General features: G+C 43.1%; 1 protein-coding gene across 7 annotated transcripts in view; it reads right to left on the bottom strand.

The window, feature by feature from the left end:
• Nucleotides 1-7,536: 7,536 nt before the first annotated feature.
• The window catches only part of SECISBP2 (SECIS binding protein 2), a 32,281-nt gene continuing 22,745 nt past the window's right edge, over nt 7,537-17,072 (bottom strand). For 4 of the 7 annotated variants that reach the window (XM_039852166.1, XM_039852163.1, XM_039852167.1 and 1 more), the window contains 5 exons: nt 16,733-16,883; nt 15,862-16,082; nt 9,155-9,309; nt 8,865-9,057; nt 7,537-8,410 (listed from right to left, as the gene is read on the bottom strand). In XM_039852166.1, coding sequence (XP_039708100.1) covers nt 8,307-8,410; nt 8,865-9,057; nt 9,155-9,309; nt 15,862-16,082; nt 16,733-16,883 — 824 coding nt within the window. In that variant the 3' untranslated portion in view covers nt 7,537-8,306. Of the gene's footprint in view, nt 8,411-8,864; nt 9,058-9,154; nt 9,310-9,332; nt 9,537-15,861; nt 16,083-16,732; nt 16,884-17,072 lie in introns of those variants that run through there. The other 3 variants (XM_039852164.1, XR_005650500.1, XM_039852168.1) reach the window with 3 other exon arrangements.

Here is a 17,072-nt window from a genome sequence, read left to right as displayed (position 1 = left end):
GCCCTCGCTCCCTCTAACCTCCTGCCTTGTTGCCAGCCCATCCTGCCAGAGGACACCAATCCAGCTCATAGGCCATTACTCACCATGATGTAGATTTTTGTAAGACAGCCGTCAGCTCTCATGTGGTTCTTACATATGGTGCGGTTCCCACCCCTACAGATGCTGAGTGAACTGCTCTAAGTAAGGTTTGGGACCTTGGTGCTGTTCTCTCTAATTTCCCTTCAAGTCTGGAGATGTAAGAGCATTTTCATGCTCAACAAAACAATTAGACACTTCCAGTTATCATAACAGAAGTGTTCCGTTGGGAAATGTGGCTATGAAGTGAATTTGGATTCTTTGCACCATTAAGAAAAATAAAGGTAGAGCGTTCCAAGTCTGTTCAGTGAAATCTGTACTTGGGAGGTCCCAGCGCTGTCTGTTTCCTGAGGCACCATTGGCACAGTGTAGGTCACTATGCTGCTACCTGCGCAGTGGTGGCCTCAGCCAGGGCAATGGGGCATTAAGTCACATGAGATGTGAATGTGATGTAAAAGCCCACCTTCTCTGCTTCAGCTTTCTTCACCCTAGATTAGCTGAGCAAACACCATAGGGGCTCTGAACAGAGGAACTGCATTGCCAGCAGAGATTTTATTAATGATTCTTTATAATCATTTTGTATTTATTTTTGAAAATTTATTTTTCAATTACAATTAACATACACCAACAGTGCATGAGGGTCCCCTTTTCTCCACAACCTCTCCAACACTTGTTGCTTTTTAATTTATTAATGATAAGCATTCTGAAAGATGTGAGGTGATATTTCATTGTGGTCTTAATTTGCATTTCTGATGAGTAGTGATGTTGAATATCTTTTCATGTGTCTATTGCCATCTGTATGTCCTCTTCGAAGAAATGTCTATTCAGGTCCTCTGTCCATTTTTCAATTGGTTTGGATTTTTTTTGATATTAAGTTATATAAGTTATATATTTTGGATACTAACCCTTTATTGGATGTATCATTGGTGAGTATCTTCTCCCAATCAGTAGTTAGTCTTTCCGTTTTGTTGGTTTCTTTTGCTGTGCAAAACTTTTTAGTTTGATGCAGTCCTATTTGTTTATTTTTTTCCTTTATTTCCCTTGCTCAAGGAAATATATTTTTAAAAAAATATTACTAAGTGCAATGTCAGAAGAGTTGACTGTCTATGTTTTCTAGGAGTTTTCATGACTTCAGGTCTTAAAGTTTCTAATCCTTTTTGAGTTTACCTTTGTTCATGGCATAAGAAAGTAGTCTAATTTCATTTTTTTTTTTTGCATGTATCTGTCCAGTTTTCCCAACACCATTTATTGAAGAGACTATATTTACCTCATTGCGTATTCTTGCTTCTTTTGTCATAGGTTAATTGACTATATAGACTGGGTTTATTTCTGGGCTCTCTGTTCTGTAGATTTACACACCTGTTTTTTGCGCCAGTACCATGCTATGTTGATTACTATAGCCTTGTAGTATAGTTTGATATCAGCTAGCATGATACCTCCAACTTTGTTCTTTCTCAATATTTGGCTATTTGGAGTCTTTCGTCAATCTATATAAATTTTAGGATTATTTGTTCTAGTACTGTGAAAAATGTCATTGGTATTTTGATAGAGATTGCATTGAATCTATATATTTCTTTGGGTATTATGGACATTTTAACGATGTTAATTCTTTCTATCTATGAGCATGGGATATCCTACCATTTATTTGTGGCTTCTTCAATGTCTTATAGTTTTCTGAGTACAAGTCTTTTACTTCCTTGGTTAAACTTACTTCTAGGCATTTTATTCTTTTTGATGCAATTGTAAATGGGAATATTTTAATTTCTCTGATAATTCTTTATTGGTATATAAAAATGCAACTGACTTCTGAACATTAATTTTGTATCCTTCGACTTTACTGAATTCATTTATTAGTTCTAATAGTTTTTTGATAGAATCTTTACGGTTCTCTATATATAGTGTCATGTAATCAGCAAATAATGAGTTTTACTTCTTCTTTTCCAATCTGGATGCCTTTAATTTCTTTTTCTTATCTGACTGTGGCTAGCACTTCCATTACTATGTTGAATAAAGAAGTGAAAGTGGACATTCCTGTCTTGTTCCTGATCTTAAAGAAAACACTTTCAGCTTTTTACTGTTGAGTATGATATTAGCTGTGGGTTTGTCATATGGGGCCTTTATTATGTTGAGTTATCTTTACTCCATCTCTCCTTTACTGATGGTTTTTATTATAAATGGATGCTGGATTTTGTCAAATACTTTTTCTGCATCTATTGATATGATGATGTGATTTTTATCCTTCATTTTATTTATTTGGTGTATCACATTAACTGTTATAGTATTGACACAACCTTGCATCCCAGGAATAAATTCCACTTATCATGGTGTGAGATCTTTTTAATGTATAGCTGAATTTGGTTTGCTAATATTGAGGTTTTTTGCATTTATGTTTATTAGGGACATCGGCCTGTAACTTTTGTTAGTGTCTTTCTACGGTTTTAGCATCAGGATAATAGTGGTCTTGTAAAATGAGTTTGAGAGCCTTCTTTCTCTTCAATTTTTTGGAATAGTTTGATGAGAATAGGTATTAATTCTTTGAATGTTTGGTAAAATTCACCTGTGAAGCCATCTGGTCTAGGACTTATGTTTGTTGGGAGTTTTTTGATTACTGATTCAATTTCAGCAGTAGTTATTTGTTCTATGCAGGTTTTGTTTCTTTCTTATTTGGTCTTGAACGATTGTATGTTTCTAGGAATTTATCCATTTCTTCCAAGTTGTAAAATTTGTTGGCATATAATTGTTCCTCATATTTTCTTATAATTCTTTGTATTTCTGTGGTGTCAGTTGTCACTTCTTTTATTTGTTTGGGCCTTCCCTTTTTTTCTTGATGAGTCTGACTAAAGGTTTTGTCAATTTTTTGTATCTTTTCCATAAAGCCAACTCTTGGTTTCACTGATCTTTTCTATTGTTTTTTTTTTAGCCTCTATTTTCATTTATTTCTGCTCTGATCTTTATTATTTCCTTCCTTCTACTCACTATTGGCTTTGTTTGTTCTTTTCCTAGTTCCTTTAGGTATAAGGTTAGATGGTATGAAATTTTTCTAGTATCTCCATGAATCCCCCCCACCCTCCCAAAACTGCATTGGCTGTGTCCCATAAAATTTGGGTCATTGTTTTCATTTTTATTTGTCTCAAGCATCTTTTGATATCTTTTCTGATTTCATTATCAACCCATTCATTGTTTAAGACATGTTATTTAGCCTCCATGTGTTTGTGTGGTTTTTCAGTTTTCTTCTTGTAATCGATTTCTAGTTTCATACTATTGTAGTCAGAGAAGATGGTTAAGGCCACTATTTCCTTTTGATTTTTTGTCTGGATGATCTATCCATTGATATTAATGAGGTGTTAAAAGTTCCTTAATATTATTGTATTATTATCAATCTCTCCCTTTATGCCTCTCAGTATTTATAGATTTAGGTACTCCTACATTGGTAAGTAAATGTTTACAAGAATTATGTCCTCTTTATGGATTGATACCTTTATAATTATGAAATACCCTTCTTTGTCTCTTGTTACAGCCTTTGTTTTAAAGTCTGTTTTGTCTAAGTATTACTATTCAGCTTTTGTTTCCATCTGCATGAAATTTCTTCCATTCCCTTATTTTCGTTTTGTGTGTCTTTCAATCTAAAGTGGGTCTCTTATAGGCAGCATATGTATGTATGGGTCTTTTTAAAAAAAAAAAAAAATCCACTCAGCCACCCTCTTTCGATTGGAGCATTTAGTCCATTTACATTTTAAGTAGTTATTGATAGGTATGTAGTTACTGCCATTTCATTGTTTTGTTTTTATAGTTCTCTGTTCCTTATTCTCTTGTTCTTCTCTTGCATGTTGATGACTTTCTGTAATGTTATGTTTGAATTTTGTTCTTTTTTTCTTGTGTACCTCTTACACATTTTTGGTTTGTGGTTACCATGTGCTTCATATTTCCCAACCAGTTTATAGATGTCTATTTAACTGATGGTTGCTTAAGACTGAACACATTCTAAATCACAATTTTTACCCACACCTCCACATTTATGTTGTCATTATTTTTACCTCTTTTGTGTGTATCCCTTAACTTATTGTTGTAATTACACATGATCTTTCTGCTTTTGTCTTTTAACCTTTGTACTATCTGTATAATTGATTGATCCACTGCTTTTAATGTTTGCCTTTGTAGTTGAGAATTTTTCTTTCCTATACCTTTTCATTCAGTTATCTTTTCTATTTAAAGAAGTTCCTTTATTATTTCTTGTAATACTGGGTTAGTGGTGATCAACTCCTTTAGCTTTTTCTTGTCTGGTAAACTCATCTCTCTTTTGATTCTAAATGATAGCCTTGCTAGGTAGAGCAATCTTGCTTACAGTTTTACATTTTTTTTTTTAATATCTTGTGCCAATCCCTTCTGGCCTTCAATGTTTCTATTGAAAAATCAGCTGATAGTCTCATGGGAGCTCCTTTGTATGTAATTCACTGCTTTTCTCTCGCTGCCTTTGAGATTCTCTGTCTTTAACCTATGGCATTTGAATTATGATGTGTCTTGGTGTGGGCCTCTTTGGATTCATCTTGTTTGGGACTCTCAGCGCTTCCTGGACTTGTATGTCTATTTCCTTCGCCAAGTTGGGGAAGTTTTTAAGACATATTTCTTTAAATAGGTTATCAATCCTTTGCTCTCTCTCTCCTCCTTCTGGGACCCTAATGATATGAATGTTGGTCCTGATGTTGTTCCTAGGGTCCCTTAAACTACTCTCATTAAATTTTTTTTTTGCTGTTCTAATTAGATGTTTTCTGCTACCTTGTCTTCTAGATCGCTGATTCACCACCTGCTTCATCTAATGTGCTATTTATTCACTGGTGTATCCTTCAGTTCTGACTGGTTCTTTTTTATGCTTTCTATCTCATCTTTTTGTTTTGTCTTCAAGGTTCTCACTGAGTTCATCTATTTTCCCAAGTTTACTGAGAATCCGTATAATCAGTGTTTTAAACTCTGTTCATGTAGCTTGCTTTTCTCCATTTTTTTCCCCCTGCAGTTTTGTCCTGTTCTTTAATTTGGGACATGTGTTGTCTCTTTGTTTTGGCTGACTTGCTGTTTTTCTCTATATATTAAGTAGATCTTTTACATCTCCCGATATTGACAGAGTGACTTGATGTGGATGGTGTCCTGTGGCATTCCGTGGCAGTCTCCCTGGTCACATGAGCCAGGTGCTCCAAGGTTGTTTCCAGTGTGGGTTGTGTGTACCCTCCTATTGTAGCTGGGCATCAATGGCTGCTGGCACATCAGTGGGTGGGGTTGACCCTCAGACCCACTGGCTGTGAGGACGGCTGTGACTACAGGATACAAGCTATTGTGTGGAAGCTGTCCCCATGGAGCAGGAGTCATTTCAGCAGGGCTCTGGTGCCAGCTGAGGCTTCTTTTTGGGTATGTCAATTGAGGAACTGGTTGGGTGGGGCTCTGATGCAGCATGTGTGTTGGGTCTGGAGCCTCTTGAGAGAGGCTCTAGTGCAGGCCCAGGTCAGCTGCTGCTTATCTAGTTTGGGGCCACCTGGTAGGAGCTACAAAGTGATCTGTGGTTGGTTGCTGCTTGCGCTGGGCTTGGAGGTGCTTGGGAGAGGTTGCTGTGAACTGAGGTCAGCTGCCACTTGTGACTTCCAGCTGACCTCCTGGCTGCTTAGTTGGAACTGTTATAGTCATCACTTATACCAGGCTTGGGGCCACCTGTTGGGAGTTACAGTGGGAGACTGTTATGTTGCCACTTGTACTGGGACTGGGTCCACCTGATAGGAGCTACAATGCATGCCGAGGCTGGCTGCTACTCGTGTATGGTTTGTGGACCTTTCAGTCTGTAGTGCAAGCTGAGGGTAGCCATCATTTGTGTGGGATTTGCACACCTTTGAGAAAACCTGCAGTAAGCCTAGAGCAGCCATAACTCCTATGAGGTTTGTAGATTTTTGGTTAAGTCTGCAACATGAGGTGAAGCAGGCTGCTTGTGTGGAGTAGCTGCTGAAAGGCTCAGGCCATGTGAGTTGGGTGAGGTAGAGTTTCAGGGAATCACCAGGTGGGGTGAACAATGTTAGGTTAATGGAGCGCACAGATTTGGCACCTTCCTGCACTGGGAAGACTGGATGGGAGAGCTCAACAAAGGAACAATGGCACCTGCCAGCGCTTCTACCAGAGAGTTGCCCCAGTCCCTGCCCTTCTAGCCCTTGCCCTGTAGTTAGTTTTGTTCCCTGTATGTCCCTGAAACTTTTTGAGTTGCTGACCCTGTGCTGGTACTTTGAGTTTGTGAGAGAGTCTCTGTATGTTGGTCCTTTTAAGAGCAGCATCTGAGTCTCTAGCAGTGATTTGCTTCTCTTGGACACAATCCCTGCTGGTTTTCACAGCCAGATGTTATGGTGACTCCTCTTCCTAGCACTGGTGCCTGGGCTGAGGAGCCCTGTGTGCGGCTGGGACCCCTTGCTCTTCAGGGGTACCTCCACAGTGGATACATCTCTCATCTGTTTCTTAATCGCCACACCATGCGTGTGGGACCTTCTCAGTCTATGTCTCTGCCCCTTTTACCAGTCTCATCATGGCTTTTTTATATCCTGTTAAAGGAATTCTGTTCAGCTAGTATTCAGATGGTCCTCAGTGACGGTTGTTCTATATTTTAGTCCTAATTTTGATTGTGGGAGGAGAAGATCTCAGAGTTTACCTATTCCATCTTGACTGGAAATCCATTTCTTAATGATTTCCTGATTTGTTAGTTTTACAACTCTAGGCTGCTCAGTGCAGCTGAAAAGTTATTTCATTTCTCCTTATAATTTTGAAAACTTCATTCTCAATCTATTTTCAAACCTACTACAGCTGATTTGCTACCTATTGGCACAAAAGGGGAGGAAAGACCTTCCTGATGCTGCTCTTCTTGGTGAACCAGAGGGAGAAACTTATGGACAGGAGTCAGGGCTTGGGACGTAGGACCTGGTCGACCAGAGCCTATGTCCCCATTGAAACAGCTCTGAATACGTTTGGAGAGGCAGGGAACACACTGGGAATAACAAGTGTTACCGATAAGACAGATGAGTGCTTCATATACACAATCTCCGGTCATACTACCAGCCCTGTCCACACAGTGTGCCGTTTCTGACTCACTGTTCCACTTTTATTTGTTCATCACAGGCCACTTCTCAGGGGTACAATATTTGGCATGACTGAATTCAACTAACAGTTTTTTCAAAGCCAACACCATACCCTGCTGCCTGATAAGCACAAAGCAGTGAAACTCCTTTCCTGTTGTTTCCTCTGTGACACGCATGCAAGCAAGCAGACTGAGGCAGGGTCTGGTGATGGCAAGTCTCTGAGGGTTTAAGACTTCAGCAGTTGCAACCCCTAGCTTCAGCAAACCTCTCCCTGCTCAGTCCCATTATGTTCAAAGGCCAAAAGGCACAGATCAAGACAAAGGAAGAACTAGTAAGACAGAGACCAAGGAAAGCCAGATGACCAGTCTCCAAGGAAATTAAATAATCACTCTTTATTCAAAATAAATAAGCCCTCTTACAGGAAAATACGAAAGTAAACTTCTTGCCTCCTGGCTTCTGAGATAGAAATCACATTTAGAATATGTTCATTTACAAAAGAAAGAAAAGATCTGTAGATTATCAAAACTGAAAATTAGGAACTTTAATATATATAGTTTCCTTGAAAAATAAAAACTAAAGGAAATAATTCATGTCAAAGGTCACAGGTTAGAAAACCAATTTTTTCTTCTGAGGCTCATTTTAGCAAACTCTCCAAGTATCCCCAAATCTTCCAGTTGGCAAGGCCAGGCAGGTCCTGAGAAGGGGCCTTCCCCGCCCTCCTGCTCTAACACTGGCTCCATGCAGGGCTGGGTCACTGGGACTGAGAGAACATCAGCCACATTGCCCTGTTTTCTGCAAACTAATTTGGCTCAGCTCTTCTGCAACGGACAGGATGTTTCCTCAGCAGCAGAGGACTTGGAGTACCAAGCTTTCCAGTGTTTTCCAGACTCGGTGTGCTTGGAGGGCCAAGGCTGTATCCCAAGGCTTTTGGAAAAGGTTTCCTTCACAATACTCAAGTGCCCATTTGTGGGACTTGCAGCCCTGGATGCCACAAAGGCTGCTTCCCGTGCCCTTCGCACTGGGTAACTTCCCAAAAAAATGGCATTACAGACATACTAGGTCAATGAAGAACCAAGAAGGGCCCCACAGTTCAGACCTCCCTCCTTACCCCAAATACACAAACACACAAAAGAATTCTTATAAATTCAAATTCATCATCTGAGAGGTTGAAGCCTCCAGCGATTCTTCTAGCTCCAAGGCACACTGACTGTACACTTCCAGATGTTTTCTCCAGATTTCAACTGGGAACAAGAAAGTACAGCTGATGAACAGGCAGGGACAGTCAGGACAGTCTCTACTGGAAAGCACGCTGCTTAGTGGCTCAGCCCCCTGGTTAGGGCCTGACATGGGTTCAAACCACCCCCCCGCCCCACCCTGCTTTGCTAGCAGCGTCAATCACACCTTGGTGCTTGCTGACCCTGACAACCTCCCTAGGAATACAGTTGTCCTGAGGTCACCCTCTCTCCAGGGGTCATCTGACCCAAGGTCTGTCTGAGACACTCCCTGAGAAGGCCTCACAAATCTTCAGGTCTAAGAACACCTCTTAAGACAACGGCCAAGATATAACCAGGCCTTCTGCAGCCTACGCTGCTGTGGGGTGGCTATGCTGCTCTTCTGGTCACTTTTTAATCAAAGTCCATAAAGACTTGACTTGTACGACACTCAACCCAGACTTAGACCCTCCCCGGCACTCACTGTAGTGTGGCTCTTCTGTTTTAGAGGGAGCTGGGGAGCTGTCTTCTGCAGAGCAGCTGGGGCCCTGCGCAGGCAGCTCAACAGAAGTCTGGGGACCAGGCTCTCCCGCCAGCTCCTGGCGCACATTCTCCAGCATGGTCTTGTACGCCTGCCGTGCTGCCACTGTCAGCTCGACCATCTTGTGAAACTGGTCCTTGGGCAGAAGAGCACAGGTGATGTCTCTTGACCAAAGAGGACATGGGTCTACTGCAAACCACAATGGCACCCTCCTGGAGCCCCTCCCCACTCACTTGGGCCCCATCATAGCTGAAGATCCCCACCACGCTGACAGGAACAGCTTTGTTCAAACTGCGCCCCAGAGCTTTGCGGTTGAGAGCAAACACGAAGGGAATGTCCTGCTTGCAGGCGTAATCGATAATGGTGTGCAGGGTGTCATCCAGCCCACCTGTCCGAGGACAAGGGAAACGACAGGGAAACATGTCACATGGGGCATGGTGCGGACACTGGTTGCAAAGGGCTTTTTTTCTATGGGCGACAACATACCCAAGCTACCTTCTTTACTCCAGTTAGTGGCCTGTACCAGATGTCACTTGAAGAAAGCAGGTCATGCAGTGCAAGTACACTGTTCTTCTCAGTCACATGGAAGAAATCACTCTCCAAAACAGACACTTCCTTAGCGTAATGAAATATATCTATATCAAGTCAACAGCTGGTGTTATGCCTAACGAAGTCTTAGCAAATACTTACTGAATGCAAGGCCACTGGTCTAACTGCCTCACATGTTAGCTCCTGTATCCTCATAAAAACCCTGAAAGGGGGAGGTGAGACCCCACTTACAGATGGAAATCTGGAGCAGAGAGGCCACCAAGCATCCCAGCCCCTTCAATATGACCACATGCGGGCTCACGGCCCTCCACCACCAGCCCGGACTCTCAGCTTGGCCACTAGCCAGGGCCAGTGCTCAGGGAGAGCTGGGAGAGGTACTGTGAGCAAAAAGAAGGGGTGAAGGACCTCTGTGTGCAGGGGATGTGCCTGCCAAGCCAGAAACACAACAGCACAAAAGAATTACTACCAACAAGAGAATTACATAAGGGAGTCTCTGCAGAAGTAACACAGAAACCACTGGTCTGCACACATGCAAGCAGCAGCCAGCTAGAACAGAAATGATTCCACTCACGACAGCAACCAAAGTTTATAACAGGTAGGAATTAATTTATCAGGAAATATGACAGATTTACAGAGCAACTTCAACATGCTATTAAAACAATAGAAAATATAAACAAACAAACATCATTTCTACTCTTGGTCAGGACAATCAAAAATGATAAAATGTCACTACTACGTTACCCTAAAACTTTAAAATACTATAACTTACTACAAATGGGATTTTTCTTGAAATAAAAAATATGAAAAAATATACGAGTAAAAAATAATCTTTTGAAAAAAGAAAATATCAGGCTAGCATCATCAGACATTAAAGTGTGCTATAAACCAGCAAGAATGTAAACAAGAGGATGCAGAGTGACAGAACAGAGGGTCTAGAAATGACCCAAATACTCAGGGAGCTTGAGCATGTGGAAGTGCATTTCCACAACAGAGAAGGAGGGACAACTGGGTCACCCTCTGGAAAGGTCCATTTTAGACTGAAATATATGCTACCTAAACAAATAAACATGAAAATAGGGGGGAAAAAAAATTAAACTTTTATCACCTTGGAATGGGAAGATCAAAAACTGACGTAACCTAGATGTGATAAAAATATAATAAAAAATAGCTATATATGATTAGGATTATGTATGGGGAGGCATTTTAAACTTTCTGTGGAACAGACTTCACAGGGTACTTTGTTTCATATAACACTTTCACCCCTGTTAATTACAGAGAAAGCTCTGGTGGCTCAGAGTAGGAGTTGGCCTCAACAGGGGTAGAAGGGGTAAGAAGGCTGCTGTTAGGAAGGCTGAGGAGGCACAGGGGAAGGGTGAAACATGCTGAGGCCTGGGGCTTACTTCATTCTGGGCTTCCCTGTTTGTGTAGAGTTCAATTTGGCTCTAGCCATGGATCTGGAGGAAAGATGGGCTTGCTGTCTTGGGAGGCATGGGGCTCTACGTTGGGCTACATGATGCTTGCAGTGTGACTCTTTTCTACTCCTATGCTATACTGAAGTGATGGGAACTGGGCCGTATTACAAATAAATTGTTTATGTTAACCTCCCCTCCCCACAATGTATACACACCTAGTCCCCACATAGCCAAAAAAAAAAAAAGTGAAAACAGGCTGTGGACAAACTAGAAAAACATTTACCACTCTTACCCAAAGGCTACTTGTTATTAAAAAAAAAAAAAAGTAATATCAATATAAAAAAGATCAATATCCCAAGACAAACAAGCAAAAAATATAAATCAACAGTTTACAGAAAATACCACGCTCTTAAACAGTGAAACAGTGCTCAACCTCCTTCCAAAGTCAAATGCTAATACAGTCTCCCCATGGGGCAAGGGAGCAAGGAGGGGACCCACGCCACCTGTGGGGGCCATGGAGTCTCTGGAGGTGGTGGCATAGCATTAATGTTACACATATACATGCGCCCTTCCATTCTCAGTATGGAACCTACAGAGATGTTCACACAAATAAACCACAGTGTGTGGCCTCAATGACAGGTGTGAAGTCTGAAAATAACTGATGTGCCCATCAGTTTGGGACAGTGCAGCCCTTTAAGAGCAACACAATCTGTACGCACCGGTGTAAACAGAAGGATCCTGAGACACGCTATAAAGCAAGGTACACAGGGGGTCCAGGAGGCCAGAACACATACAGCGTTCATATACATGCATGGACTATAGATAAATAAAAAGCTGGCAACACTGGCTGCCTGTGAGCAGCTGATGGAATTTGGGGGGTTTACTCCTCAAAATAAAGTAATAAAGCCATGGATCTCACCCTGGCATGGTAACCTCTTTTAACCTAGCATCTGGAAGGAAGTCACAGCATTTGTCCCACTGCTGCAGTTCTGCATTCAGACCAACTCCCAGAAGGAATGCACAACATATACATGACTAATTATATGATTATGATTATTTCTTTCAACAGAAGAACTTCTCAAATGCACATTCCCCACCACCGTTGCTCTGTGGGAACTGAAAACTCATTCTGCAGCTGGTGTGACTGGGAGTTGATTTTAAGCCCCACATCCCTTAATTTGCCCACCTGTGCTCCAGATCTATGTGAAGAATAAGGGAGGTGATGAGGAAGCAATTTCTGGGGACATAAACTTCAAAGAAAAACACCAGTGCTGGTCAGGCTGGGAAAAGGGGAGAAGTGGAGAGGTGTGGTGATGGATGTGTTTGAGATATTACAACTCACCACCAGAGACTGACCAAATTGTCTCTCACTCTAAGATCTCTCTCTGCCTCACGTCCACCCCAGCCCTGGGGTTGATCACAAATGCTATTTCAGCAGTATGTGGAAAAGAGCTAACCCAGCAGGCTTGACTGCTGCTGTCTTTAGAAAGGCCTGTTTATGTGGTTGGCCCTTGGCTGGCAACAGAAATTCTGTTTTCGGATGGCTCCTACCACCCTATCTGATCAGAGTGGCTACTGTACCTACACTGCTTGTGAGAACAGTGAGGTTTCTGCTGAGGACGACAAACTTTTGTGATTCTGGAACTTTGCTACATGCCAGGCAGAGGGTGCCCATGTGACCAGACCCCAGTAATTATTCCAGGCACTGAGTCTCTCCAGAGATTCGCTATAGACAACAGTCACACGTGTTGTTAAAGATTATGCAACATATTTTAAATGTATAACCAATTCTTAAGATGCCTATTAGTAAAATCTTAGTTCAGTTCTCTGGCACAGAGAAGACTGTCAACTGAATACATATATACCTATTTTTCTGTTTGTTTTTTAAAGATGACTCCTCTGAGGGAAGACTAAAAACATGTGCCTGGTTCCCCTGGCTTCACACCACATGGCCTTTCCCTCATTTGATTGCACTGCTTCCTTCCACTGCAATAAATCACAACTGCGAGGACAGTTCTACGACCTGAGAGTCTTCCTGGTTCATTACTGAGCAAAGGTAGGCTTGAAAACCTCAACACAGCAGCCAAGTCAATGGTTTTGTTCAACTGACCTCCTAGCCAAAGTCAGTGAGAGCTGAAAGCATTTCCAAGTGCCAACTCTCAAAGTTCCATGAGATAATTTAGAACAGGCAAAACACACATAAACAATTCCCACTGAAAAATTTAAGTTCAGAATTATTAGGTAAAAGGCCACTCTGAGCAAATGCAGTACTTTAACACAGTCTATAGCTATAATACTGAATTTTACCTTTAAAATGTTACAAGTCATTGGCTATCTTTTCCAAAGAAGAAATTTATAAGACATATATTCAACATCCCCATGCCCCAAAGCAAATAAATGTAGAAAGTGATGATTACACAACGTATTTTAAATGCATAACAAATCCTCAAGATGCCTATTGGTAAATTCTTAACTCAGTTTTCTGGCAGTCAGAAAACGGAACTATCGACTGAACACATACATCCCATTTTTTTGTTTGTTTTTTAAAGATGCAAATCCATGTTAAGAATGTGAGACCAGAGCAAAACAATATTTGGAAGTTGAAGTGCAAATGCACAACTGACCTAGGTGACCTCAGCCAACAGTGAGGAAAAGCATAGATAAGAACCATTCATGTATACCCTAAAACTAACTCCCCAGAGTTCACCAACTGTCCTCACTAGGTGGACACCTTCAGAAACAAGATGAAGTACAGATGAGGAAGACTGATGATAGCAAGTCAGTGTCCAGACCCATATCACCCAGCCAATGCCCAGGCGCTGGCCCTCCAGTGAGGTAAAGTGGCAGGTCTGCGGAACACTGTGCATTTCACCTCTTATCGTGTTTGTGAGGACAAGCTCACCGGCAGGAAGTCAAGGACCCCGCACTCTTCCTTCACAGGAGATGGAAGCGTCTTCCTTCACCAGGGAGTGTGATGAGCCCCAGAGGAGTCGGAGAGACACCCTTCAGGTCACCTTCCAACTCAGTAACAGCCTGACCAGTTAGTCATCCTATAGCAGAGATTCTTAAACTGGATCCTTGGAGCAGCATCATTGCCCAAGAACTTGCTAGAAATGCAAATTCAGGGGACCTATGGACTTACACAGGCAGAAACCAGCTTCTGGGTGACTGATGTTCACTACAGTTCGAGAACCACTGACCTCTGACACAGCTCACAACCTTTAAATGTCAGCCCTCCTCACCCCAGATTTCTAGTCAGCTTCTGAGCAGCTGTTAAAGACAAACTGACAGCCAAGGAAACCTCCACCATGAGACCAAACGCAAACCACCTGGAGGAAAGGGACGATACACAGGGAGAAGGGAGCTCCACGTCCCCAGAGAGATAACACACCCACAAAGCAACCTCAGCTGTGACAAACACGTAATCTTCAGAGAACAACAAAAACAGCTCCCAGAATTTAAAAACTGCAGAAATAAAAATCCTATAGAAAGTTTAGAAAACAGAATCAAAAAAAGAGGGGGAAAAAAAAGAGAAAAGTAACAATAGAGCACAGTGCCAGAGGCCCAGCTTCTGAGCAAAGGGACTTCAGGAGGAGCTGACAGAGAAGCGGAGGGAAAGGGATTCCAAGCACAAACCCAAAAGGATACCCTGGACCTGAGGGTGCTGATGCAAACTGTGCCACCTCCTGGAACCCTGGCACAAGGATGTTCTCATAAGTTTCCAGAGACCAGGAGAAAAAGTCAAGAAGCAGAAAGACTGGATTTCAAGCACCATTTCCCAGATGGCATACCCCCAACCCTAACACCACTTCTGCATAAGCCACTGAGGATGTGCTCAAGCTAACAAGGTAGGCCTGGGACAAGGGAGCAAAGAAGGAGCCAAAAAAATACCACACTCAACAGGAGGGGAGAATGTTCCCAGGATGACATGGACACAAGTGGTGCAGAGAGCCCAGAATGATTTTTAGAAGACGAAACCACAGAATGCCTGATACAGCAACTGTCTTATGGGGTTCCAGTAGCTGGCAGAGAGCTTGAGGAGTGACTACTGTTAGGCCCAATGCCTGCCCCAGGACTGTGGTGGGGGCGCTGCCAGAATGCAATCAAGCAGGCAGGTTCCTAAAACCTCTTTGCTGTCTGTTTCCAGCCAGCTGAGACTGGACCTGCCATGGGCTAGAATGGGTGGGGCTTGCTGGGCTGGCAATGAGCAGGGCCATTGTTCTTAGGTCCCTGGGAGCTACAGACAAGTCAGGAATCCTCAAGTCCTCAGATGCAAAATAGCAAGTGAAAGCTCGGTGTAGGATCTAGACTAGTTACCAACACGGGCAATTCCACCAAGTTGAATTTTATACCCTGGGAGAAAGGAATGGGACTAGGGGAGAAATATAAATGTCCAGATGCAGATGGAGGTATATGAGATGGCATTCTACACCTAACCACCAATTACTCTACTGTGCAGCCTGAGGAAGACAAAATGGACAAGCTGAGGGACACTGGAGATAGGTTACAGACGGGAGTTTGTCAATCACCTCACTCAGCACTTCACATACCACAAAACAGAACCAACCTTCTGGCATCACTAAGATGGCCAAGTACTTAGACAAACCCACAACTTTAATGTGGACACAGGAGTTAGTCACAGATGGAATCAGAGAATTTAAAATGAACAAAAGCCCAATGAGGGGACTGTCTGGCTGCCAGTCACAAACCCTCTATGGTGTGAGTAACCAGTGAGCTCCCTAGCTCGAAAGCAAACTGCCCAGCAGACTGCATGACAAACACACATTTTTTCCTGCTGCCAGAGGCCTGCAGGGACCTGGCTGCCTCACAGAGTAAGGCATGTGAGGTGCAAATGAACTCTGCAAACAAATTATTCAACTGAAAAAAAAAAAAAAAGAGAAAACCAACTGCACTGCTGAGGCCTGGCTGGTGACCAGGGCATGGTGGGCCACATACCAGGGACAACACGGTGCTGTTACCTTTCGACTGTATCTTCTCACAGTTGGGAGAGATGATGACGCACTTCAGCTTTCTGAGCCTCAGATGTTTGAGCACCTCTCTCAGCCCCAGCACAAGCCGGCGTTTGGTCTTGGCCTTGATGGGATCTTTCTGGTACATACGGTCTTGGAAACGGACCAGCTCTTTCAGCAGATCCATAACACAGGCATCAACTTCTTTACTGAGCACCTGGCTGCAGTAACTAAAAGAAACATCAGATGCCATCAGCTTTCCACTGGCTGTGCTACTGCAGTGCTGCTCCCATCACACCTCAGATTAGAGAGGGAAATGGCATGGCCCCCTCAAGAAATCACACTTTGATGAGCAATACTAATCAAAAGTGGGGTTTCTGACAGGCTGGACTTAACTGAAGTTAAGGATCAAAGCACCTTCCCCCTCTGTCACCTACAAAGTATAAAACCTCTTTGCCCCACCCTCCACCACGGCTTGCTAAGTGATTCCTGCATGTCAGCCATTCCACATGCACCTTCCCTTGTGAAAACATCTGGAGAGTCTGCCCTGGAAGAAAAGTGGGAGGGGAGGGGGCAGAGCTTCCTAAGAAATCATGCAGAGAAATCAAACAACGCAATGGAACCTAGATGTCACTTGCTGTCACTCATCACCCATTCCCCGCAACCAAAAATCTGGATTTATGGGCACTTCTGCCATCATGTCAGTAGGACGAGAGACCTCAAAGAAGCAGATTCAATGACTCTGACATGCAGTATAACTAGGTCCTGGCCACCTTCACCAGGAGAATGAAAACCCTGGGCCCAGCCTCCTGGCTAGGGTGGTAACTCCGTGCCCAAATCCAAAGCACAGCCGCCCCCAGTCCTCTTTGGGTTCACTCACTCCCTGAATCTCCGGCTGTGGATCTTGGGGCAGCCAGTGCCATCAGGGCCCAGGTGGTAGGTCTCCGCCTCCTTACGAATCTCAGCTCCCAGTGGCTCTTCTGACTTGCTCTCACAAGCGGAGCACAGTGACGCTTCTGCTTCCCCTGGAGCTTCAAAGAAAAAGTCATGGCACAGAATCTGCAGGACTAGGGGTGAGAAGGATACCCCAAGGCGCCTCGCAGAGCAGTGTCACCAGGGCAGCCAGATGCGGCCCACACTAGCCACACTCAGACACTGCTGCTGAGCATCACAGTAGGCAATGGAGTGATGGGAATGGCTTGGGAAAAACAGAAGAACCT

This window comes from Pteropus medius, unplaced genomic scaffold (genome assembly GCF_902729225.1).
Source record: "Pteropus medius unplaced genomic scaffold, Ma_sr-lr_union100, whole genome shotgun sequence".
Classification (NCBI taxonomy): Eukaryota; Metazoa; Chordata; class Mammalia; order Chiroptera; family Pteropodidae; genus Pteropus; species Pteropus medius.
The sequence above is the reverse complement of the archived record's forward strand: the minus strand, read 5'-3'. Positions and strand labels throughout refer to the sequence as shown.